The following is a 26,834-nucleotide window of genomic DNA, read 5'->3' on the forward strand; positions in this document are numbered from 1 at the left end:
TGAACATAAAAATGTTGAATTGTTGTATGTATTTTATTATGATTTGCCAGAAAAAGTTTGAAATTAAACAAGCAAGGCATTAACATCAGAATGAGAATCTGAATTGACTTTATTGACGGAAAGTTTATTGCATACAATGACATACAACTGCCTCGTTTGTTGCATAGTATATCAAACAATGTTGTAGGTTACTTATTGCAACCACAGTGTATCGTAATAACACAGTGCTGTGACCTTGAAGTAGGATGCTGCTAGTTTGTACATCCTCGGCAATGGCCTGTACACAAAAATACACTCGCCTTTGGTCCTAAACAAACTAAAAGTGCCAAAGTGCCCTCACGGTGCCTCTAGAGAAAAGGACCCTTTGGTATTGTCCTCTGGAAGACCCTATAGAGAGAACATTATGAAGTGCCCCAGAGAGTCCCTATGTTAGAGAAAATATTGAAAGGGGCCCTCTAGGCTGCCCCTCCGACAGATAGATGCCCTCTATAGGATGCATCTCTGGTAGAGAAAACCTGCATGCAAGTTCCCTCGAGAGTGCCCTATTGTTTTAGGTGTTCAAGACATTTCTCACGCTCCCAGAGGTTTCCTCCCCCTGTAGAACAAGTGAGCTGTGCCCTCCCCCCTTTCTGTGCAAGATCTGTTTGAAATCTTATGGAAAGTCCCCGGCAACTGCCTATTAAGGGCTTAGCATTATATATTTTTTTTTGTTATTAATAATCATAATAATAATAATAATAATACTAGAATGCAATAGTATATTACAGGGTAATAATATAACAAATGAACAAAATCCCATTATATCCAAAATCCAATTATGTGCAGACCGGACGCTCAGGTATCACCTGCCAGATGGCAGCAGAGGGAAAAGTTTATGTGCTGGGTGGTGGGAGTCCTTAATAATCCTGAGAGCTTTCTTGGGGCAGCATGTGTTGTAGTTTTCCTGTTGGGCTGTGAGCTTTCTGCCAATGATGTGTTCCTGCTATCCTGACAACACTGTGTAAGACCTTACTGTACCACACAGTGATGCAGCCAGTCAGAATGCTCAATAGTGTACCTGTAACAAATTGTTTGGATAACTGGGTCCACACCAAACTTTTCAGTCTCAGGCAGCGGAGACGTTCCCGAGCAGATTTGATCCTATCCAACACAGTTCCGTTGACGTGTATGAGTGCACGTTCCCCCTCCCCTAGCCTCCTGTGGTCCACAATTATCTTCTTTGCCTTGCCGACATTGAGAGAGAGGTTGTGGTCTTGACACCATACTGCAAAGGTACCGCAGGCCCGCAATGGTTGTGTCATGTGTGAACAGGAAGAACAGGAGGGGACCGAGCACACATCCCTGGGGGATGCATTTGTTGATGATGACCGGGGAGGAGGGTTCGGTCACTGATTCTCCCCACCCAGGAAGTCTCCCAGTCAGGAAGTTGTTGTTTCATCTACATAGGGAGCAGTTTAGTCCCCGGTCTATGGGCTTGGAGAGCACTCTGGAGGGGATGATGGTATTGAAAGCCGCCCTTGCATACATGTTCTCTTTGTACTGGTGTACCGTCAGGGCTACGGCGGTGACCGTGAATCGGTTAACCCAAAATTCAAACTGCATAGGGTCTGAGGTGGTAGGCAGCCTGTCCTAATGACTGAGGTCAATACTGCAGGACAGTAGTCATTCATACAGGTTAAATTAGTGCTCTTGGGCAAAGTGACAATGGTGGACTTTGAAAGCAGGTGTGGAGAACAGACTGAGGGAGGGGTTAACAATGTCCCTAATCACCTCTTCTAGCTGATCGGCCCCTGAGGGCCCTACCTGGAATGCTGTCTTCGCCTGGCGCCTGGAGAGGGTTGATCTTTTTTAGTTTAGTTCCAACTTTAGTTTAGTTCCAACTAAAACATAAGTTTAAATTGGCATCACAATGATGTGTTTGGTCTAATATTATAATCTCTCAAACCTCTCAACCATAAAGTTAGTTTGGTTATAACCAACATGTGATTATAATTACCGAAATAAAAATTACATTAACATACACACATAGTTGCAAAAATAACAACATCCATTTTCCGGCAAGTAACCAATGATTGATTCTATATAGTATTAAACACACACTGGGTTTCTAGTTTGCCCCGTATTTGGTTTCTCATCACAAAACCAAAAATGCAATGTAAAAGTTATTATTTTCTGATGGAACTACTCCTCTGGTAGGGTGATAGGTGACAGGTGATAGAATATGGACATCACTTGCTTGTAACCCACCTGCCTTCATGTCCACTCTCAAGAGCCATACACAGGAATCATCATAATAGCCTTAGAACGCTGTGGAGGGCAACAGCAAATAAGGGGGGTAAAATAATCATAATTTCCAGGATAACTTTTTTCTTTTTTTTTACCCTTTAATCAATTCAAGATAAACTAGATTATGGATTTTACAGCAAGACAAGGGAGACATCTACAGGACAAAACCAAAAATACACAAACAGTAAATTTACATTTACGCCATTCATTTAAGAAGAAAAATCTGAGATTATTACATTCTGAGTAATAATAACAATTTGTTTTTATGAATCAATAAATATTTCTACTAGGTAACAGGTATGTATGTTTTTAGGTGATCTTTTACCAACAAACTCTTTAATGTAATAGGCATAAGTCCAAGAATGAGAGACTACAATATTTTGTAGAATCTTCAGAAATTAAACAATATGAACCAACACCATGTGACAGAGACTTAAACACTTAAGGCTTAAGACAAACTCCCCAGAGGACCCTTGGCTTCTGTTGTGGCTCCACTCCCATGGAGACCAGCATCATCTCCAGGTGCCGTACTCTCAGTGCCGTTGTTATGTGTTATACTCATAGTCACGTCAACACACAAGGAGCAAAGGTCATTTCTGACACGAGAGAGAACATGTATTAATGTGAACGACCAGTGTACCGTAGATGAGGATGGAGAAGGAAGGGGACGTGAAGATCACAAGGAACCATTGGCAGAGGCTAATCAGATGGCGTCAGACGCAGAAGGTGACCGGGGAGGGAGAGGACAAGAAGGAAGTGGGGAAGAAAGACAAATTTCTGAAGTTTAAAAAGAAGTGAGTAGCCTCATAACCAATATAACCAGACACCATTTTTTAAAAAGAAAACAACCATATGTTTTAATAATTGAACATTATTGTTGCTGCTTTAAACAATTTCAGATATCTGTACCTTAAGATTGTCATATGAACATTTCAAATGTTAAAATGTAATCAAAGCTTGTACACAAGTGTACACTTCAGTATATGCATGTTATACTTGATTGAGCACTTTAATCATTATTGTAATCTCTTTTTATATTGGAAAGTTTGACAGAGGGGATCATTGATCCATCAGAGGAATTCTATTATGTGTGGCTACAGGTTATGACCATCCCCATCTTCTACAATGCCGTGATCATTATCTGCAGGTAGGTCAACTGCATAGTCCTGCGTGATTCGAGCAATTTCATCTGGCTTTTCTTCAATTCAACAATTAACTACTTTGTTTTGTTTTTGACTTTGCATTCGTAGGACATGCTTCAAACAAATTCAGATGAACTTTCTTGGCGTTTGGCTAACATTCGACTACCTCTCTGACCTGATGTTTGCAGCTGACATGGTCATAAAATTTCGCACTGGTAATGACATATGATCTAAACCTGTATATTATACCTGTATATTGTTGAAACATTTCTGCTGTGTCTGTTGTTTGTTGAAATTACATATCAACATTACATTGTTTTATAAGATTGCATTATTTTATTAGCTTGTGTGTTTCTTCAATCTTCCAGACTCTATAGGAAGAGGGCAAGATTGTCTTTCAAGTTCAGATACGCCCAACATACCCCTCACTCCTCAACCTTTGCTATTAAATATTGCAATTCCAATCCATAAAATTTCACAAAAATTAGATGAGAGGCCAATCAGGGAAGGTCTGTAAAGTAAGAGTCTTAGATATGTCCTATTAATTTCACATCATCCATTAATTAAATTTAATGGAGAATATTAACAGCTTCAGGAATGCTGACACTCTAGTGTATTTATAGCCTCAAGCATTCTAATGGATGAGGTTCTCCATCCAGTGCCAAATGGGAACCAATCACTTTGATCTGTGCTGCTCTCTTCAGGATACTTGGAGCAGGGCATCCTGATCCAGGACAAAGCTCAGCTGAAGAAGCGCTACCTGCGCTCTGTTATTTTTAAATTGGACCTCTGTTCTCTGCTGCCCACGGACCTCCTCTACCTCTGCTTTGACATAAACACACCGCTGGTCAGGGTCAACCGCTTTCTGCATATGACCCGCCTGGGCGAGGCCCTGGACCGCATGGAGACACGTACCTCCTACCCAAACACCTTCCGCATCTCCAAGCTCATGCTCTACATCTTTGTCCTGATCCACTGGAATGCCTGCCTGTACTTTGCACTATCCAATTACATTGGCCTGGGAGCCGATCGCTGGGTGTACCCCAACGCCAGCCGGCCCGTGTTCAACTCAATGCGGCGGCAGTACTTCTACTGCTTCTGGTTCTCCGCTCAGATCTTCACCACGGTGGGGGACACGCCCCTGCCAGACAGAGAAGAGGAGTACCTGTTCATGATTGCCGACCTGCTCATCGCCGTGCTGGTGTTTGCGTCGATCGTGGGGAACGTGGGGAACGTCATCACAAATTTAAGGGATCGTGATAATGTGTTTTTCCCAAACCACGAGCTGGTGAGCTAGATTTTGACATTGTTTAATCAACGGTATCAGTAACATGAGCAAAGTGTAAAACTTTGCCCTGCGCCTGTTGATTTCAATCATTGAAATTGTATATGCTTAAACGAATCAGCGTGATTGGTTTAAGAATATATTTAAAATACATTTTGCAAATCTCCTTCTCATTCTTCTCTTTGCTGTTCTAGGTGAAGGTCTACCTGCGCAGCCGTCACATCAGCAAGGACCTGCGGAAGCGAGTCTTTGACTGGTACCAGCACCTCTACATCAACAAGAAGATCACGCGGGAGAACGAGATCCTCAAGCAGCTGCCCGTTCAGCTGCAGACGGAGATCGCGGTCAGCGTTCACCTGCCCACCCTCTCCAAGGTCACCATCTTCCAGAACTGTGAGAAGAGCCTGCTGGAGGAGCTTGTGCTGAAACTCACACCCCAGGTCAGAGGTCAAACGATGAGTGAAGTATCCATCCATGCTCGTTGTGGTTTAGCCTATTACATAAATCCAGGTGATTTTATTTGATCTAATCAATTCATTCTACCTCAATCCGTTTGACCGTTTCATGAAGTAAACTGCGACGGTTACTCATGGTCGTATGTCTTGTTTTGTGTGTTCTGTGTACTAGCAATACTATTACTATAATAAAATAGGTGATGTTTTGTTTTGACAATATGGTATCGGAAGGATGGGTAACATTGTTAATGATAAAGGCTTAATCAATACTCTATATCTCCATATCCGTGACTGTGTCCTGTAGGTGTACAGTCCCGGGGAGTATGTTTGCAAGAAAGGAGATGTTGGCCACGAAATGTATATCATTAAAGAGGGTAAACTGGCCGTGGTGGCAGACGATGGAGTCACACAGTATGCTGTGCTCAGTGATGGGAACTTCTTTGGGGAAATTAGCATTCTCAACATTAAAGGTAAGAATTATAATGAAAATCATACTAAGTGTACATATTTGGGTGGAGGTAACGGAGTGAAGAAATTGGATTGACCAATACACTCACACACATAGACACACACACATACACACACAGACACACACACATACACACACACACACACACACACACACACACACACAGGTACACACACACACACACACACACACACACACACACTACAGCACACGACCATCCAACCAACCCACAAACATCGTGGGTGGCATATCTCTTAAGACTCTCCATTTATCTTCTGTTATAACAGGAAACAAATCAGGCAATCGCCGCACGGCCAACATCCGTAGCATCGGCCACTCCGACCTCTTCAGCCTGTCTAAGGAGGACCTGAGGGTGGTGCTTTCTGAGTTCCCTGTCGCCAAGCAACACCTCGAGGAGAAGGGCCGGCAGATCCTCACCAAGATGGGCATCCTGGACGAGTCGGCGGAGGGCCAGCAGACGGAGATGGAGAAGACAGAGATCAAGCTGGACAGGCTGGAGAGCAACCTGGACACTTTGCAGACCAAGCTGGCGCGGCTCATGTCGGAGCTGGAGTCCAGCAACCGCAAGATGCAGGGCAGGGTGGAGCTGCTGGAGCTGGAGGTGGATGAGATGGAGCAACTTCCGCTGGTGGAGCTGGGTGGAGAAAGGGAAGGAGATGGGGAGCTGGATAGGCACGCAGGAGAAGGAAGGAGAGGAGAGGGGATGGGAAGGGAGGGGGACCAGGAGCGAGAAGAGGCAGAGGGAGAGGAGGAGGTCGGCGAGGGGAGCGGGAAGGGGCAGGGGAATGGTGACAATGAGGGCAAAGAGGGAGCTGGAGGGAGTAGGGAAGGCACAACGGAAGCGACAGAGAAGCAAGGTTTGGATAGAATGGTAGATGACATGGATAAGGGGGCAAAAGATGAAAAGGGCAGCGGGGAAAAAAGAGAAGAAAATACAAACGATGATAGAGCTGCTAAAGCAGAACGAGATCCTAGTGGTCACAGTGACACATAACCAACACATGACAAGAAGTTGAACAAAAACCACGATGCTAAAAGTGAAAGCAAAAAAGACGATTTCAATTAATATTGTTAAAAAAATAAAAGTGAGGTAGTTCAATTCATGATTGCATTGTTGTATTTTGATATGCGTCTTATTTAATAATAAAATACTGAAAATAATCAGCTGGACTTTTATTACAGCATTATACAGGATATATTAGTGTTATATAGTCATCTGTGAATTGTAAGCCAACAGGTTACAGAGAAGCTGTTGGTGATCCAACTTTCAATCTTTGCAAAAAGGATAGACAAATTTAACGAAACCAACCAAAATGCTATGTGTTTTAAGTAATCAATTACTATTCAATACATAGTTTCCACATTCCCAACGATAATAATAAAACTAGCGTCTGTGTGTTAAGAGACGATTACTTGCTGCACTAAAACCAACACACAAACACTTGTGGTCCTTTCAATGCATGGTCCTGTCCCTTTAATGACGCAGGGCTGACGTGCTCTGTGTTTGAGGTGTTCCAGGAAGTGCAAGGTGGACACGGGCCCCACCGATTCAACACAACTGCATACATAAGCACTTATTAACAACAAGGCTGCTGTTTGGGTGTCATGTTCATGGGGGGCTATCGCTAACACAGATGGAGCCCCAAGAAGAAAAGCCGATCATTTATACAATGGAAAACAAGCCGATCGTGACATGTGAGTGTTTCTTCGCGAGGATATGTTGAACTCTTGTGCTGCGAGCTCTGACAGCTAACCCGGGCTAAGCTAGCGGAGGATAGCAAGCCTGCACACATTAGGGTTGGAGGGCGGCGTTTGGTCTGCATTTGAGCTTACGTTCGGCTGCCTACAACAGTTTATTTCGTGGCATACGCCAAGGCCGAGTGTACACATTTCATGAAATGTGTCATTTCAGTAAAGACCTTTCCAAAGTGACCATTAGGCCTAGCCGTCCCTGGTACGTCACTAGCCGCTGCTGCAGTCTCGGTTACCTGCTGTCACCGAGCAGGAATCCACCTTGCAGCTCCCAGTCAACGACCCACTGACAGCTGGAGCCCAGTCGTCTCGCCAGTACATATGGTCGCATTATATCAGAATACAATCCTAAATCCCTTGTTGGCGGCGCTTGCAAGCGACTGAGGCTATTTTAAGAATTGACTCCACTAGAGGGGCTATGGGCGACTTTACATTGCAGGCTGGTCCATTTGAAGGATTCAGTCGTTCGGGTTGTGAGCGGTCCTTTATGTGTGTATGTACTGTATGTCAACGTTCCCCAAGATTAGTGTTAATTGAAACTCATTTTACTTAAAAGAAGCAATAGCCCTAGGCAGAGGAACCGTTGTTAATGTAGTCCTGCTGTCATTAAAAGGACGCGATTTTCTATTGGCTTTTTGCGTTCTTTAGGGCAGTGGTGCAACACTGCTTCTGACACCTAACAGAACATTTTTGATCTTCCGCCTCCAGAGATATTCCATTAAGATATTTTGGAAGCCCTTTTTTAAATATGTGAGATGGCCTAGAACAACTAGGTACAGTCACTACAGTCATCGTACTGCTGGTAATGGACACCGTCACCGTCCGAGTGATTTTGATGAGTCTGGTTAGAAAGCTGAGACGAATGCCTCTTCCAGTGAACTATGTTTGGCGTGTCAATATGGGAGTCTAATCGGATGTTTACTTTGGCTATAGTTTAATTTGGAAGTTGGCCAACATGTCTGTGACTTAAACAATAATAATATGGCTGTAAAGTATAATTAGCTGCATGTGATGATATGGTGCCAGACCTTCAACTTTTTAGTTCTACAAGACATGTGAGCCTATTGTGGTTTTCATGATGTGTGGTTGCACAACATGTGCTATTTTAAAACTAATGTGCAGTTGACTGTTGATGATTTGATATTTATTGGGTAGCAGCCGTTCATGAACTGCTTATAGAAAGTGACGTTGTCCTGGTGCCTCTTCGTCGGGGTCATTCCTTACAGGCGGTGGAGACCAGGCCTTGTTTACATCCCTCTACACCCCATTGGCCCAACAGCTTCCTCGGGAGCCAATGGAATGGAGGAGGTGAGTAGCCCTGCTGTTTAATTGATGACATGGGTGAGGGATAAATGGATAAATAGATAGATAGATAGATAACTGATAATGGGAAGTTTCAAGTATGGTTTGTATATATAGCCTACCAAAATATTACACAGTGGAAACCGCAAAGGATAAAGGTTCTATAATTTAATAGGTAATGGATACTATTGTGTTAGGGATAGAGGCTAAACACACTACTTGTTTTATTTGACTTTGTGTCCAGGACCTATGGCCGAGCCCCCAAGATGATCCACCTGGAGGCTAATTTTGTGCAGTTTAAAGAGGAGCTCCTTCCCAAGGAAGGCAACAAAGCTCTCCTCACCTTCCCCTTTCTCCATATCTACTGGACGGACTGCTGTGTGAGTAGCCTCAGAGATTTAGTCTGTAAATGCCTACAATATGTTAATGCCCAGAAACTGTTTTTTCATATTCATTAAAATGCCTGTATGTATGCCTGCAAATCTTAGATATGTAGGCAATGCCTTAATTTGTACCTTGTTTGTTGAAAGGTGCAAAGGTGCTTGTGTCTTGAACTCGTATATCATGTTCACCTAAGATGATTTGCTTGAGAATGTGAACATCCAGGGACTATATAAAACAAATTACCAGTTGGATAGACCAGCTTATAAGTGTCTTGATATCAGAGGGCAACACAAAGTGGGTTATTTTCTAAATTGTCTGCGGTCATTGGCTAATTCTACCGAGGCAAACATAAGGGGCACGCTTGTTTTATTGCACTCGATTTGCCTAAGGTGAACAATGTTATCTTCTCATGCAAATCCTTGCTGTACTGGACTTAGCTTGTATAGATGGGTCTATTCATCCGGATCACTGGCGATTGGGCTGCCCATTCACAGATTTGTTTGATCTGCTTGATCAGCTATCCAGAAATTGGGATGTGAAGCAATGTTTTTTCAGGAAGTGGTATCATCGAGACCCAGGAAACGCACATAATGTACACTCGCATTACATTATCCACTACTGGATTAGTTTTAGTTTGGCCTTGCTTCTGGGTGTGCGGGATGTAGACCTATACTCGTGCCAAGATCATACACATTTCTTTTGGACTCTCCATTACTTTGTTTTTCAGGCAAGCAAATCAAGGGAGTATTTCAAAAGATGCATGACCCGCATAATGTTCATTTTCTGAGGTGCAATCATAGACCATAATAAATATGGATGGTAGCGTCTATGACGTCACCCAATTTGAGGATGTAAATTGGCTTTCTTAGGGCCTTGCACTTCTATGCAATCACCATCGGAAACCATCCATATTTGGCACATTGCCTTGCACTCAATGGCTAAAGTCTAGGCTATGGCTAAAACTCATAAATATTAAATCCTTCATAACTTTGTAATGAAATATAAAATGTTAAGCAGCGAATCACAGAACACATAATATGGAGATGAACGACCCATGAGATCATTACTGAATAAAGTGTATTGACTTTGCATTACGTGAATGAAATCCATTTTCTTTACATTGACTTAGAATGGTGGCATGTTACTGCATCCACCTACCGTGAACCACCCAAAGGCTGTTGGAGGAACTACATGTTAGTCTCTTATGCATGAGGCAAACAGGCGTTCATGGCTGTCACTTTAGTATCAGCTGCGGGCCATGTCTGTTTCTTATCAAGCAACATTTTGAAGAACTTCCCATGCATCAGCTGGTTTACTGCAATAAATAAATAATGCAATCTTTTTGAGCAGTAGGCTTGTTTATACTCCAGAGAGATTGTGTAACCCAAGGTCAAGCGTGCTGCTGATGTTTTCAATATGTCGTGTTGATCGTAAATGTTACCGTTCATGTATAGTTGATCTTCAAGCAACCAACATTGTAGAATTCAAACCACTTCAAATATCAAGGCACTGTGTAAGACAGTGACACTGTAAGAGTTCCACTGTTCTACTCCAGTTGAATGCTTAGAATTGATAGCAATGGACAATGATAAATTAATGTCACTGCAAACTTTTTGGTTAAGTATTATGGAAGTTTCTGATTCAATCAGCGGATGATAATAATGACTAATGTTTTTTCTTTAAATGTTCAACCTGGGAACTTTGCCAGGGTGCCTTGCAGCTCTAACCACACCAGAGGCAATTGTATAAGATTAAAGCACTTTCCCTCTGTTATAACTCATCTCCATCTCAAAGCACTTAACAGGCCTAGACAAATCATAACTGCCAAAGCCCTCATATTGGGGATCATATTTGATAGAGTTCCACAAACCAAAGTAGATGGGCAGACATCTTATTATGTATTGACCTAGTTGGCAAAATAAAGGTGTTGTTGTACACAAGTGCTGATATTCTGCTCTTTTATCATCATATCTTACCTTCTTTGTATGGGATCAATGCTGCTCCACAGTTTCTGGACTAGGCTTTATTCCTTTCTAGTGAATGACAATGTTATAACCTGGCTCATTCTAGGATTTGTTCTCAAGCAGTTCTGACTCAAATACACACATGAGATGTGTACTTTTATACACTGCGGATGTAGCCATTTAAACATTATGTGTCTGAATTAAATATGGACTCTATCGCTGTCTTCCCCAAACGATTGTTTGAGCAGTGCACATAGAGGCATTCTGTCAATATTTGGTTTAAGCCTGGTTTGAATTGATCTATTTCCCTTGAATATGTATTAACCAAGTTGGCAATATAAGGGCCTGATTGCAGACTAAACTTGCTTTTCTCGCATCTCAAAGTTTTTAAAGATGTGAACATGTTTTCTACCCTTACTACTGACACCAAGCTAATAAGATCACCTAAAACCAACGGTCTTCCAAGGAACAGTGTTATTAATGTGTGAATAACAAATTGTTCTTTTTCCCTCCAACCATTTACAACCAGGTCGTGAATCACCCAGAATCACAGGCCAGTGATTGTAATCACATGCTATGAATAACTGAACTTTGTATTTCTACTTCTCTATTTCTGTCTTTTTTTCTAGGACACGGAGGCGTACAAGGGTTCGGTGAAGGAGGACATGACGCGCTGGCAGAACAGCCTCCGCGGCCACGGCTCGGTCGACTGGGTCATCGTCGTCGTGGAGACCAACGATGCCAAGAAGAAGAACAAGACCAACATCCTGCCGCGCTCCTCCATCGTGGACAAGATCCGCAACGATTTCTGCAACAAGCAGAGCGACCGGTAAGGGGGGGCCGGGTGGAGTCGTACCCGGACAGGATGATGAGGTCCAATCAGTCGCACGCTGATTACAAAAATTCACCCCTTTTTCTTGAAACCCTTTTGTAAATACCCAGCTCTTTTTTTAAATACCCATGTCCAGGGGGCAGCTTTTCAAACATGCTTTTAATTTATTGACTTTTATTCAATTCAATTTTATTTTTTTTGTATAGCCCATAATCACAGGTACAGTCTTAAAAGGCTTAACAGGCCATAGATTTATTATTTATATATATTTTTATTTATATATGTTTTGTAATCCAATGGTAATGTGTCAATCACTCATAAACAAGGCAAGGTGATGTGACGCGATGCAGCATTTTCAGTGGAGCCCGGGGGGGAACGTCTTACAAATGGCTTCGCTCAAAGGCATGCTGAACACCCGCGCCCTAACCCATCCTTCCTCCTGCCCCCCCCCCCCCAGGTGTGTGGTGCTGTCGGACCCCCTGAAGGACTCGTCCAGGTCCCAGGAGTCGTGGAGCTCCTTCCTCCTGAAGCTGCGCACCCTGCTGCTCATGTCCTTCACCAAGAACCTGGGCCGCTTTGAGGACGACATGCGCACGCTGCGGGAGAAGCGCACGCAGCCCGGCTGGAGCTTCTGCGAGTACTTCATGGTGCAGGTGCGTGGGATGCGGCTGGCGCATTTGGCCCCAACATTTAATTTTTTTTTCATTTCCCTTTGAAATCGGGATGACTAAACGCCTCAGTTAAAAAAGAGTTAATGGCTGTGTTTCACTCTGTCTGCAAAATGTCTGCATCTAATGAATATTTTCAAGGTAGATTAATCTGACCATTATTTCGTCATGAAAATATTGGCCTTCCATGTTAAAGAATTATTTAATCAAATTGCCCTTGAAATTATCCAAAATTCCCCTAAAAGTTTTAACACGTGGGCAAATATAAAAATAAAAAAAATGGACAATTCCAACCCTGGTGTATTCCTGAATTGTGATGACTCGGTGTGCTGGCTGTAAAAGTTGCTATCAGCTGTAAATAAACCATGAAGTCAATCCAAAGACCGGGAAATAGGGGAAGCATGTCCCGGATGTATCTGAATGATGAAACGAGACCACTTGCATGGTTCTACCCTAATGGTAATGACTATATTTTGTGTGTGTGTAATGTAGGAGGAGCTGGCCTTTGTGTTTGAGATGCTGCAGCAGTTCGAGGATGCCTTGGTTCAGTACGATGAACTGGATGCCCTTTTCACCCAGTACGTCCTCAACTTTGGAGCCGGAGGTACAGTAAACAATTCCTGATAAACACATTTTTTTTGCTGGATGGGTTCCGAGCTCAATATCTTAGTGTTGTCATATCAGTGAGAATATGATGTATTAGAAAAGTATTTTGGGCGTTAATTACACTCTACAAAGTTGTCACGACTGCATTGTACATCATTTAGAATGTAGTGTGTACATTGTCAGAACTAAATAGTACCAATACAAACAGAGAATGCCACGTGTATATCAGTTTTTTTTTTTTTTTACATATTTCAAAGTGTACAACGTCAATGTAATTAGATTTGACCCTGCAGAATTAGATTTGGTAAATTCCGCTAGCAAGATGTGTGTTGTAGGCCTCATATGATGCGGTCCTCAGACACCAAAAAGCATTCAGCTGTAGAGGATGTTTTTAAGTTTAGTTCTCTAAAATCCATCTCAAACTTTTATTAAATAAGGTTAAATAAGAAATAAAAAAATTACGTTAGTTACCAGTTATTCATATTATTCACATCATCCATTTGCATTTCCTTCCTTCCCCCCTACCCCCGCCCCCTCCCCGCCCCGCCCCGAACAGACGGCGCCAACTGGCTGGGCTCGTTCTGCGCCCCGGTCCGGAACTGGAGCGGCCTGCTGCTGAGGAGGCCCATCGACATGGAGAAGCGGGACAGCATCCAGCGGGGCGAGGCCAGCCTGCTGGACCTCCGGAGCTACCTGTTCTCCCGCCAGTGCACCCTGCTCATCTTCCTGCAGAGGCCCTGGGAGGTCACGCAGCGGGCCCTGGAGCTGCTGCACAACTGCGTGCAGGAGCTCCACCTGCTGGAGGTGTGTTTAAGCATAGCCCTCAGCCTCTTCTGTTCCTGTGCACCGCGTCACTGACCCATGGGACAAACTCAAATGTATACAAATGAGCTGGGAATCTGGATTTTCTGCCACGATGAAATGGATTAAGAGAGAATTCCACTCAGTTTCACATTGTTTCTGCTAACACGTAGAGTTGGTTGACTTGTGTGTTTCTATTCAAATATCGTTAGCCTCATAGCATAAGTGCCTAAGTCATATTTTGGCCAAATTGTGATATCTAACCTAAATCTACTCTCCTAACGCTGCTGATTCATTGTGCCTCATTGGCTATATCTTAAGCCAATCCGAGTGCTTTTTACATTCCATACTGCCTAAGTTATCAATTTTTTCCTATGAGGCTAATGATATGCATGATGATGATGATGCTGATGATGTTGTTGTTTAGGTATCGGTCCTGGAGGGGGCGCTGGACTGCTGGGTGTTCCTCAGCTGCCTGGAGGTTCTGCACCGGATTGAGGGCTGCTGTGACCCGGCCCAGCTGGCCGCCAACTGCTCGCACACTGTGGGCCTCTGGGCCTACGCTACAGACAAGGTACCGGAGCGGACTGCACACGCCAGTGCAAGTTTGTTAACCTTCCCTACCTCAGAGCTCCTATTATTTTAGCTTAAGATGGTTTGCTTCAACTAGCACATACAATACATTTGTATTTTTCATATGCTGAGTCTACACACGTATGCATTGATTTTGCGTTGTGTCTAGGGCTGGGTTTCAATTTCGATTCAGAAGTCTGTGTTTTCAATCCCAAGTCGAATAAGGGATATTTCAGTTACAACACCCATTGCTTAAATATATAAATGATTGAACTTTACAGGGAGCCCTATCATTTGGTGCAGGCTATTGCTAAAAGGTTAATGTTTAACTTTTAGGTCCAAAAGCATACATTACATAACTTTATTCAATGACACATTAACAAATGCTCTTGAGTGTTTTTCTTCGAATGAGTCAACTAAAAGCTCATAAAAATAAATGAACATTTAAAAATAATGTCAATAATAAAATGACAAAAATCGATGTCTGCTTTTTAAGAAGAGTCAGAAAATTGCAATACATTTTTCTAACTCTGCCCTAATTGTGTCCCTCTGAAGCTCAAGTCCCTGGGCGAGCTGTGCGGCCTGGTGTCAGAGAAGGGTCCCACCTCGGAGGATCTGAACCGGACCGTGGACCTGCTGGCAGGCCTGGGCGACGAGAGACCCGAGACCCGTAAGAGACTGCTCCGTTCATGTTCACGTCACACTTTGACCCTGTCAACCAGACTGTACCACCTTACTCATGCAGCTCATCCGTACCACTCAACCGGAAGCTCAACAAAATGAGACAGGATGAGGCCAGGTTAATTTCTGGATTTTATAGTTTTTATTGCACACACAGTAGTTGCTTTCCTAGCTGTTGGTCACCCTCCCAATATCCCTATTCAACAATAACATTAAAAAAACTCTTTATAGGGGGCACCCCGGCGGCTCACCAGGTAGAGCGCGTACCATATAGACACAGTCCTGAACCCAGCAGCGACCCGGGTTCGAATCCTGCCCGTGGTCATTTGCTGCATCCATGTCCTCCCCTCTATCTCCCATACCTTCCTCTCTATCTTACTCTATAATAAGGCATAAAAAAAATGCAAAATAATATCTAACAAATTGTGGGAGGAACTAATATTAAGTACACGCTTTGTGTAAGTTGGTTTACATTATATTATATATATTACCGTTCACTAAAATAAAATGTTAAACAACATCTTGTTTTTTCCTCTGCACAGTCAACAGCTTGCAGAGCCCGTACAAGAAGCTCAAAGAGGCCTTATCGTCCGTCGAGGCCTTCGAGAGGCACTACCTCGTGAGTGGTCTTCTGGTTTGCTTCAGCAGATAAACTATTTCAAATATGTTTACACAAAGTCACAAGACACGCTGCCACACATTTGTCCTTGAAGTCTTTTTCATGACTTTTCACCACTCAATTTCTTCTCCTTCTCCCTTTCCTTCTGCTTTTCCTTTTCCTCTCCTTTTCTCTTCCAGGAGCTCTCTCACGCTGCCATGGAGATGTACAAGGACATCAGCAGGCTGCGGTCAGCCAGGCTGGTGGGGAAAAGCCTCGCTGAGTTCTACATGTAAGGAAGAGCGACATTCCCGTTGTGTGTTGCAGCAGATCAACATCCCTGTCCCCTTCCCATTCATTCAGCCGTGTGTGTGTGTGTGTGTGTGTGTGTGCGTGTGCGTGTGTTATCAGGAGGAAAGGGGAACCCGAACGGGCCGAGGTCTTCCTCCAGGAAGCCCTGAAGTCCTACGTGTCAGAGGGGTGGAGCTTGCCTGTCACGCACACCAGGAAAAACATTGCAGCGTGCCAGAAGCTGCTGGGCAGGACGGAGGAGTATCCTTTTCAAAGCACTTGGCCGTCACATTAAATACAGTAAAGTACAGTAGAGTAAATGTCCTCCCAGGTGTTGACGAAAACCTGTGCTCAATTGACTCATTAGTTTGACATTTGAGATTTAGCTCATGAGGAAATCCAGATTTGTATGACTACACAAATTGAATAAGAAACGATTGTTTACTTTGGGCATTGAATCGAAATAGTGTCTGAACAGATTCCCTTGACAAACTATTCAGCTATCTGCAGACGTGCGCCCTGTTGGCGGGGGATGTAAATCTAACCGACGAGGAGAGGAAAAACTTCTGTCAGGAAATCCTGTCCTTTGCAAGCCAATCAACAGACAAGTGTAAGTGTGCACGTCTGCTACAAAGGCTCCCCTGAAATTTCCATGAGCTCACACTCGCAGTGCACATTGCGTCCAAGTTGACCCTCCTATTTTGTTCCCCTTCCTCCCGTCAGCCGCCCAGAAAGTCACCCTCAGCATGACCGCCTTCGCCCAGCTCACGCGGCTGGACTTCCGTCCGTCCACGGCCTCTGTGCACTCGGGCGCCGTGCTGCAGGTGGAGCTGAGCCTGCGCTGCCTGATGCCCGTGGCCGTGTGCATCCAGCAGCTCGCCGCCAGCATCCACTTCAGCCTGGAGCAGGCGGGGACCCACGGACGGTCCAAGGGCCCGCCGAGACAAACCAACCCAGGCACGGTGCACTTCACCCAGCCCCACTCCTCGGGGAACGCGGTGCCGGCCTCGGCCACCACGCCCTCACTGGAGCTGGACGAGATTCAGGACCGCAGCCCCTCGGACAACTCGCTCAACTCCACAGGCATCGTGTGCAAGAACACCCACCTGGTCATGCGGCGCCACGACAGTGGCCTGTCGCCCGACACGGCCAACAGCGTCAGCCCGCCCTCTGTCGCCGTGGACGATGGAGCGCAAATGCTGAAGGTGCAGGACGTGACGCTGGAGCCCGGGAACAACGCCATCGTGTTCACGGCGCCGGTAAGAGCAGCGGCTGTGTGGCTTCCACTGCCGATTGAACACTGTCGATGTCTCTCTGTTTCTCTTTTGGCTTCTGGTTTCTATTATTCAGCTCTTCACTTTATTCCCCTCATAATTTGTTCTCATAAATGTGCAATTCGTTGTGTGCATGTGTGTTTGGTTCAGAGCGGTGACCCGGGCACGTACACCCTGAGGCAGCTGTGCGCCACGGTGGGCCAGGTCCAGTTTGTGCTGCCCCACATTTACCCACTGATCCAGTACGAGGTGTACTCCCAGGAGCCCCAGCTCACCGTGGAGCCTCTCTCTGGTCAGTGTTCTTGGCTTCAACCTTTTGATTGGATTAGTATTATAAAGTGCCAGACATCCAAATGCGAAATAGTGCGCCAGCACAAGGCACATAAACACTGAAACGCAAATATGCTGAAGATGCACTCAATAATAAAGTCAAGAGTAGGAATGCATGTTGTTTCTGTGTGCGCCTGACGCTCCCCTCCCTGCCTGTCTGTTGTGGCCATACAGAGCCGCTGCTGGCCGGCCTGCCCCAGAGCGTGAGGTTCACCCTGCTCACGGGCCACTATGCCGTGAAGAAGGGCGACGCACTGCAGCTCAGCAACAGTGACGCCATGCCCCTGCTGCCCTCCGCCGCCTGCAAGGCCTCCATCCTCAGCCCCACCGCCGGTGAGGGCACACATGAATGCAGGCACACACAGATGAACACACAAACACACCCATGCATACAGATAGACACACAGGAAAGGATACCGCTGTGCAAAGACAATTTATACAAAGGCCTATTCAATTATTATGATTTTCCCAAGAACCTGAGCACTGAGCTAGACAAGAGGGAAAATCACCTTTAAGGGACACAAGTTTTTAATAATTTGTTTGAACCCATCTTCTGCACTTTTTACTTATTTAATCTGTCTGTCTGTCTGTCTGTCTGTCTGTCTGTCTGTGTAGAATGCGTGGGCGAGAGCTCCCTGTCCATCCAGTCTTCGGAGAAGGTGACCAGCATCAGCCTGCCCCCCACCCCTCCCTACCACACGTTGGAGTTCAACCTGGAGGTGCTCTGCATCATCCCCCCGGGGCCCGACCGGCCCCCCAACGAGAGGCTCACCAACGGGGAGGTGCGCCACCGGCCCCGCAGCTACAGCCACCCCGACACCCCCATGACGGCCATCGACCAACGGGTGAGTTCCACGCGCTCACCCTGTCTTTCTGCTTTCACAGAGGCTCTTGTGACCTAATTACAATTTGTGTAATTAGAGTTAGATTAGAGGTGCCATAGATGATATTTGAGAGTTGTAAAGTGAGAGAGAGCAGAGCAGAGACATTGAAAATGAACAACCAAAAAAGGCTCCATCCCTTCCTATGTTTCTCCGCCACTAAGAAGTCTTGCGTTCACGCATCTCTGATTGACATGCAGGATGGATTCCCCAAAACAATCAGGGAAGAGATGTCCTGATAAGTCAGAAATTAACTGGGAAGAATCTAAAGTGTCTCATAAAGAGGCTGGAGAATTGGTGGAAACTGGAAACTGATTGTGGAGATTGTGCGGACAATGGCTGGTTTAAGCAGCCTCACCTGGCCCGAGTTGGACTCTGGGGCTGGGTGACACTGCACACCTGTTGAGTACACAATGAGAACTCTATCTGCACAGGTTAAACCAGCAATCATCCACACACACTCAAAGAGATCTATGGCATGGCAGCATGTTACACCTGCTGTTTCATTATACTCAACCATGGCAATAAACCGGTTCCAACTTCTTTTTGTTATGGAGGAGGCCAGTAAAAGTCACCTAGGTGGACTGTGGACTTTCTAGCATCGTCACTGGTATTTTATTAAAAATAATTCCTCCAATTCACATGCAGTTGCATAATATGAGCTCAATTCCCATTCCTCAAATCCAAGCCTGACATTTTCCTTTCCCAGAATCCTCCACAAAACATTGAAGCCTGTCCACATTGAAAAATGAACGTGTCATTTTCCTGACTGAGTGTAGGTGCCTGTGGACGTTGACCAATCACACTGTTTGTTGTCATCCATAGATGTCTATAGACTGCCCCTGGTCCATCTACTCCACGCTGCTACCCCTCACCTTCTACATCCCCTTCAAGACCAAACACTCCCTCCTCTCCGCTGGCAACAGGTGAGCAACCCGGACCCCGGCAGGGTTCTGAATTGGTTAGAGAATACATATAAAATGTTACGATTTGTAAGCTTGTGCCGCCAGGATTTGAAGTGCACGCATAAAGTCGGACCATAAACCTCTTGGGCCATTGGTGGGATTGGCACTTGCAGTAAAATTGTAGTGATGCTTTTCTGTATAAAAGATGACGATTATTTATTGCAGCTTTATTTTAATACAGGGAATGTCAAGTGAAGTTTATTACTATTGCAAGGAAAGTAGAACGAAAATGTATGAGTAGAACACACATAAAAGGGAAATAAAATGTGCAAGAATTTCAAATAAAACATTTAAAATAAATGAAAAGAATGGAGAAAATGTAATAAAAACACTGACATGCTGTTATCAATCTCCACGTCTTGTATTCCTGCACCATTTGCACATATTTTGCGATGCAGAAACCGTCCCTCTTGATGTGTCACCTTTTGACCCTCTCAGGAAGTACATCCAGGTGTGCGTGCAGAACGTGTCTGACGCCAGCTTCCAGCTGGCTGAGCTGAGTCTGTCGGAGAAGCAGCAGGCGTCGCTGGAGCTGCAGTCCCTCAACACTAAAGCCCAGCAGGTGGCCATCATGAACTCTGTTGCATTTGAACTCCCCCGATCTTACTTACTTTGTGGCTATTTCATTTCTTTTTCTTTTACTTTCAAAATGACTCAATAGTTTGTAATGACGTCATCCGTTCATCGTCCGTAATTAGGTATTAAGCAACAGAACAATCAAAGGCAAAAACACTGTAGAGGTCATGTGGATAAAGGTATTTGTATTTAAATAAAGCTTTCTTGACTGGGTCCCTTAGATTGCTTCACACCTTTTAAGGGTGTATTTATAAAAAAAATAAGACTTTTCTCTGACCGTTTTGTCTTGACCCTTGTTTTTTTATTTCGATCTCACATACGAAAAGCATCACAGTTTGGTCCTCTTTAACGTGTCTGTGTCTGTGTGCGTGTCCAGTTGGTGTGCAGTAAGCAGAGCGTGTTCTGCCTGTGGGAGGTGCGGTGGAAGTCGGACCTGCCCTCGTGTCTCCAGTGCGTGTTCTCCGCCAGCTTCTCCCCGCTGGGACAGCCCGCCTCCTCCTTCAAGCCCTTTCTCTACCAGTTCCAGCTGGAGAGAGTCACCGTAAGCACCGGCCACCTTTTACTCTCCCACTTTTAATTAGAGGTATACACACAGACCCATACCCGGCCGCGATGTAATCAGATCAGGGTACGCTTCCCCATGAAAATAATACAAAGGTGCAATCCTAGTCTTGGTTTTTGATTTAGTTTTGCCACAGGGAGACACGTTAGATGGATAAATACGGTTAACACTTGACACTTCTATTGACCCAAATCTGATGGTCAAATTTAGTAAAAAAAAATATGACTTTAGATTCATATCTAAAGTCTTATGTTAGACTAGTACAAGTGTGGGTGAACCGGGTGAACTCTTTCGCTTCATATTTGTTTGGATCAATCGTGTTGCTAGAGCTTGGGATCTGCAAGCATGTGGTTGGCCAACACAAACTTGGCCAAATACACTTATTGAATCCTCTTCTGAAAACGTCATCCACTCACGAGAATGAGTTTTCTTCGATGGAATATCCCATAACGAAACGGGAAACAAGGTGTACCTCCGCCCCTTGCAGTTGTTTGTTTCCCCCCCCACCCCTCCAGAAGTCCTGCTAGAAGACCGCTGGATGGACTAAGTACGACTGTACTGTTGTGAAAAAAGAAATGTGGAGGTAGTTTCCATAATGGCGTGGTTTGACCCTCTCCAGACCCTGTACAGTGTGCGGGCGGAGATCCTCCCTGCGACCGGGGAGCAGCAGTGTCGCTCTGGCACCCTCTGTGGGCTGGAGGTGTGCATCACGCGGCTGACGGAGCCCGCCGAGGGAGAGCTGGCAGAGGAGGGCAAGACCGACTCAGACGGCCTCCGGACCACAAAGCTCATGTATGAAGGTGAGTGAGCCGTGAGGTGAGATGTTTTATAACCGTGAGGATTGTTTCCCCGCCCCACAATGTTTGTTGCAGTATTACGACCCCGGGCCTAATACATTTTTTTTTAAATCCACTAAATATTTTTGGTTTGTATATTTTATGTTAAATTGTTGATTTCTTCAATAAGTGGCCATGTTATAAGCGAGAAATGTACAGCCAACTCTAATAAATAAACAGGACTTGAATTTTGGGGTTTATTTAGCGATATTGTCTCCCTGTACATTATCTCTTACATAAGGACCCATGGGCTGGTCATTGTATGGTAGTTTAATGACAGTGGTGTTTGATGTTGACCAACATCAAACACTTGATTTAAAATCTGCCAGCTACCAGTTAATTTAAGTCATCCCTTTGCGCTCTGTTTTCTTGCGACAATTCAGACCGTAAATGACAGTACGATTAATCAACAATAATAATACATAAAACAAGAGTGGGTCAGCAGTGAGTCACACAAGAGGGATGTGTTGCTAAACTGACGAATCATGAGTGGGTTTGGCTATTCCCTACCGCCTCTCCCTGACTCTCCAACTCTCCCACCACACAGTGGCCGACAGCAGTAGCAACTGGGCGGTGTGCGGCAAGAGCTCCGGCATGGTGTCCATGCCCGTGGCGGCCAACGCCACTCACAGGGCGCACATCGAGGTGATGCCCCTGTTCGCCGGCCACCTGCCCTTCCCAAAGATCAAGGTGTTCAAGTACCTGCCGCACACGGCCACGCAGGCCATCCAGCCGGACCCCGGTGAGTTGGCCCGGATAATGGCTTGAATAATGTCATGTACTGTTACGAGTGTAGGCAGATCTTCCTCATTCTCATCGTCAGGGGGGTTATTCAAGCAAACCCCAATGGGACATTTGACGGGGCAAATGAATGAGAAATGCCACATTACGGTTTATTTTTTAATTTTTTTTTGCATTTCTTGCGCTTTTATTTTGACATTATGTCACGCATATTCCTTTTGAGGGAGAATACCTCATAGCAGCACTGATTAGCCATCCTTACCTGCGTTTGAACTCTGCTGACTGCTTGTCCTGTTGCCGCGCTTCCCCCCCCCCCCCTCCCCCCCACAGACAGCTGTGTGGAGAACGACACCCTCTCCCTCCTGGACAAGAGCCTGGACGACCCCCAGGGCGACACGGCCAGCATCCGCAGCCGCGGCAGCGTGCACTCGCTGGGCAGCGGCGAGCAGCAGCGGGGCCTGCCCATGCCCCGCCTGGAGCCCTTCGGCCCGGGGCAGGTGTTCAACCACAGCCACGCCCAGCAGGTGCTGGTGCTGCCCGCCACCGACGACCACATCATGGAGGTCAACGCCACGTGACAGCCCCCTCCCACCCGGTGACTGGACTTATTATTCCTACTACTACTACTACTACTACCACCCCGACCCCCGTCCTACGAGCTCCGTCCTGATGTCCTCACCGCCCGACGACGCCACCTCACCTCACCTCGCGTCCCCCCCCCCCCCCCCCTTCCTCCCACCTTAACATGGCACTGAGCTGGCCTTGAGCACTTGGCGGGGGGGGGGTTGGAAGTTGGTTCCGCTGGACCCCCACCACCCCACCCGTTCCAGCCCCCTTTTGAAGCCCCCATCTCCCTGCAAGAAGGACACTTTATCGTCAACGGAGACGCCCCCCCCCCCCCCCCCCAGAACACTCAGCGACGGACGAAGGACATCTGCTGCTATTGCTGACCTCCCCCCCCCCCCCCCCTCACCCCACCCTCCTCCCTCCATCACTCCCTGCCTCCCACTCTCTCCAATCTCCTTCTCCACTCACGCACTTCCCCACCTAGCACATTAAAACAATCTAGAGATCTATATATTTGGCCGCTCATCTCATACGCGACAAGCAAAGTCCCACCCCTTCCCGCTCTGTGGAACTATGAATGTTCGCTGTCCCATGATGCTTTGCGGCCACCTGTTGCCAAACCCTGTGCCAGACATTCATGGCCAGGGCTGATGCAGGAACAGTGTCCGCCTCCCTTGAAGAAAAATGCTAGAATTCAGATGCACCAAAGCCCCACATAGCCTGTCTGTAACGCAAGACTACTGGGAGTTGCTCGACTACTGAAGTACTGTATTTTGACTGTGTGTGTGTGTGTGTGTGTGTGTGTGTGTGTGTGTGTGTGTGTGTGTGTGTGTGTGTGTGTGTGTGTGTGTGTGTGTGTGTGTGTGTGTGTGTGTGTGTGTGTGTGTGTGTGTGTGTGCGTGTGTGTGTCTATGTCCTCATAGGAGTATGTTTGATCTAGTGAGTGATTCTTAAAACTAAGGATGAGCCAGTGGACAATATCTATCTATATTGTCTTTGTCCATTTTACAGTTTGTGTATATCTAGTGCGTGTGTGTGTCTAAAGGGGTGCGTAAGCCTTGCTGAATCTGTGTCTGAGCTATGCACACGTATTGTAGGACTTGGTAGAAGTGAATGAAAGGATTCTCATGGAACAGAGTGTCACCTCGAGGCTGGCTCTAGCTGACCGTAAAGCCCTTCCTCACCACATTGTAATTATACTCCATTTCTCTGGGCACTGTACATACTGGTCTGTAAATAAATGTGATTTCAATCTACAACAAAATCTATGATTTCCAAGTATATATATAAAAACAACAACATTGGAGTTGACCTTGTGAAGTGGGGTTTTGTAAATAAAAAAATAAAATAAAAATATAACTTTAATATAACTAACTGATTTTTTTTACTCTTTTAAAGCAAGTTGCAAGCAAGTTGTCAAACTTATGCAAATATATTTTAATTGGAATACAAAGAAATCTGAAAGTAAGGTACTCACTATGTCATCGTAGTAAGTATGTACTATTCCTGAAAACTGTTTCACTCTTTCACTCATTCAGTAAGATGTCATACTTCCTTTCCTCCAGCCTGACCTTTACCAAGACCTATCATAACATACATTTTTCACACGCTTTATGAAACAAAAAACACCTGTAGTCTATTTCAATAGCCACACTTGGCCTGACCTGTGACTTAAAGCAGTGAGATCTTAACAGTAGGGGTACATATATTCAACCCGACACAAACAATATCCCTTCACTTTCCAAAACGAGCACTTCTGTTAGTTAACCTGTATGGCTTCCAATTGTTAGTATTTGACTCAAAAGTAGTCCTACAGTCATAATGGCTTAATATTTTTACCTGCAAAATATGAAGATAATATATTAACTACTGACTAAAATATGAAAATAAATTGTGTCCAAAAGAATACTCCAAAGTATATTTATAAACCCTGGAATTAAAACAGCACTATGTAGGTTTCCCAATAAGCAGCCTCTAGTGGCTTGTATTGTAGCTCAAGGTATAGCTAAAAAAAAAAGATATATATATATATAATACAGATGAATTGACTCGTGGATGGGTGTGTTTTATTCACGAGAAACTCTCCAGTTCGGATATTTGTTGATGCAGTAAATAGCTGCGGTATAAAGTTACATAGTGCAGGTTTAAGGCGTGAATATAACCAGAAAGAAAAAGACCCAACGGTAATCAACACCATCCCACGATCCTATCTCACATTGGCTGATTTCTTGGCAGGCGCTCTGTGGGCACACTGGTCAGCCGCGGACGCTGTCTGCTCACTAGCGGGCGTGTAGGCCGGGTTGGCGATGGACACCAAGCTGCATGCCGGACGCTGGTCCTGGAAGGCGTGCACCGCCGGGAGGAGGTGAGTGGGTTCACAACACGACGCCTCGGCCCTCCTCCTCTCGCACTGCCGGTACAGACACAGGCTCAGCACCACGGCCGCGAGCAGCAGAACGCCGCAGGCCCCCGACAGAACGTGCATGGCGATGGCCTCCGCGTCCCCGGGGGTGGTGACGGGCACGCAGCGCGTGTGCGACAGCGCGCCCGCCGTGCCCTGCGCGCTCACGCACACGCGGTACGTACGTCCGCCCGGCGACAGGCCGAAGACCTCGGTCTGCCTGGTCCGCGGGCTCACGCTGCCGTTGCTCACCGCGCTCCCGTCGCCGCGCAGCACCCACACCAGGAACGCGCTCAGAGCCGAGTCCGGGGCGCACCAGCGCACGCTGGCGGCCGTCGGCCACGCCCTCGTCACCTCCAGGGCCACCACGGGGCCCGGGGTCCCCGTGGGGTCAGCGGTGCTCTGGGCCGTGCACCTGCAGGTCCAGCCGTTGAGGTGCTGGAGCTCGGGGCAGGGCCTCTGCAGATGGACACACTGGTCGTAGTCACACAGAGGCGCCGGGGCCGTCTGGGGCTCTGTACTCGGCTCCACCGCAGGTCCCTCTTGGTTCCTCTCTTCTGCAGGCTCCACTTGCGCAGGAGACAGGGAGCTGCTGCTGCTGCTGCTGCTTGGTGTTAGTAGAGTGGGGCTCCTGGATGGGGTGGCTGGAGGTAGGTAAGCAGATGGAGTATTCTCCTCTCTGCTGGTGGGGCTGTGTGTGGGGCTGGGGCTTCCTGGTTGCTGGATCATGGTTGTAGCCACCGGGGAGGACAGCATGTGTGCTGATGTTGACAGAGCCAGAGGGGCTTCGGACGGGACCACTCGCCCAGGGGGTGCAGTTGGCCCCTTTGTGCTAATGGTAGATGCTATGCTCGCGCTGGCAGGTACTGATGCAGACTCTGTGGTGGTGAATGCTGGTGCTCCAGAGGCATTTTCAAACACTCTGCACATAAACAGACAAAGAAACGGGCGTCTAATCAGTCAAATTCTTAAGTTAACTTGAAGTCAGAAATGGATGCATCACGTGCAACTTCATTTTTTTTTTTGGAGAACGAGTACAGTAACAGAAACAATCATTCAGCATATATTTACCAATTTAGCAAAGAGCTATGAACTCACCTGAAGCCTATAATAGTGTGGGCAGTGCTGTGAGGTTCTGGGGTGGAAGTGATGCCTGTGAAGACCTTTGCTATGGGGATGGATAATGGCCGGTCTGCTGCTGCTATCCACAGAATACACAGAGCCCAGGCCCAACTACAGCACAGGGATTTATTATTTAGTGTGTGTAACTCACACAAACACACACGCAGATACACTGCAAAAAACCGACAACTATACATAGTATCTCTTAGATCTCACCTTGAGTGTCAAAACACACAAGCATGCCCCCCGCTTCCACACACACACACACACACACACACACACACACACACACACACACACACACACACACACACACATACAAAATCACCAAAACTCATCTCACCAGCATGTCACTCTTCTCCTGGGATCCATGAGACTCCAGAATGGTTATTTGGAATCGACCAAAAAGTAGAATCCTGCTCTACAGTGACTAGGTGTCGTGAGCAAGCAGTGCTTGAGGTTCCTAGAC

At 46.0% G+C, this 26,834-nt stretch overlaps 3 protein-coding genes across 3 annotated transcripts; 2 read left to right on the forward strand and 1 right to left on the reverse strand.

The window, feature by feature from the left end:
• Positions 1-2,931: 2,931 nt before the first annotated feature.
• Positions 2,932-6,652, forward strand: cnga4 (cyclic nucleotide gated channel subunit alpha 4; the record flags this gene model as incomplete). Its single annotated transcript, XM_084478916.1, has 7 exons — positions 2,932-3,080; positions 3,332-3,433; positions 3,537-3,643; positions 4,133-4,716; positions 4,908-5,153; positions 5,473-5,638; positions 5,925-6,652. 7 exons carry the CDS (start codon positions 2,932-2,934, stop codon positions 6,650-6,652), a joined length of 2,082 nt encoding a protein of 693 aa, XP_084335042.1.
• A 548-nt stretch (positions 6,653-7,200) lies between these two features.
• trappc10 (trafficking protein particle complex subunit 10) lies at positions 7,201-23,159 on the forward strand. The gene is made up of 23 exons (XM_084478170.1): positions 7,201-7,353; positions 8,637-8,718; positions 8,957-9,092; positions 11,690-11,889; positions 12,350-12,545; positions 13,053-13,164; positions 13,723-13,970; positions 14,395-14,541; positions 15,096-15,210; positions 15,764-15,840; positions 16,020-16,111; positions 16,231-16,371; positions 16,611-16,720; positions 16,834-17,369; positions 17,535-17,676; positions 17,889-18,047; positions 18,330-18,559; positions 19,421-19,521; positions 19,999-20,122; positions 20,513-20,677; positions 21,318-21,498; positions 22,082-22,276; positions 22,606-23,159. Exons 1-23 carry the CDS (start codon positions 7,293-7,295, stop codon positions 22,851-22,853), a joined length of 3,798 nt encoding a protein of 1,265 aa, XP_084334296.1. The 5' UTR covers positions 7,201-7,292; the 3' UTR covers positions 22,854-23,159.
• A 1,855-nt stretch (positions 23,160-25,014) lies between these two features.
• Positions 25,015-26,834, reverse strand: LOC311358710 (uncharacterized protein). Its single transcript, XM_084478838.1, has 3 exons — positions 26,709-26,834; positions 26,342-26,476; positions 25,015-26,165 (listed from the first exon to the last, which is right to left on the reverse strand). The coding sequence occupies exons 1-3, from the start codon at positions 26,735-26,737 to the stop codon at positions 25,049-25,051; spliced, it is 1,281 nt and encodes a 426-aa protein (XP_084334964.1). The 5' UTR covers positions 26,738-26,834; the 3' UTR covers positions 25,015-25,048.

Source organism: Micromesistius poutassou (assembly GCF_964030765.1).
Source record: "Micromesistius poutassou genome assembly, chromosome: 14".
Classification (NCBI taxonomy): domain Eukaryota; kingdom Metazoa; phylum Chordata; class Actinopteri; order Gadiformes; family Gadidae; genus Micromesistius; species Micromesistius poutassou.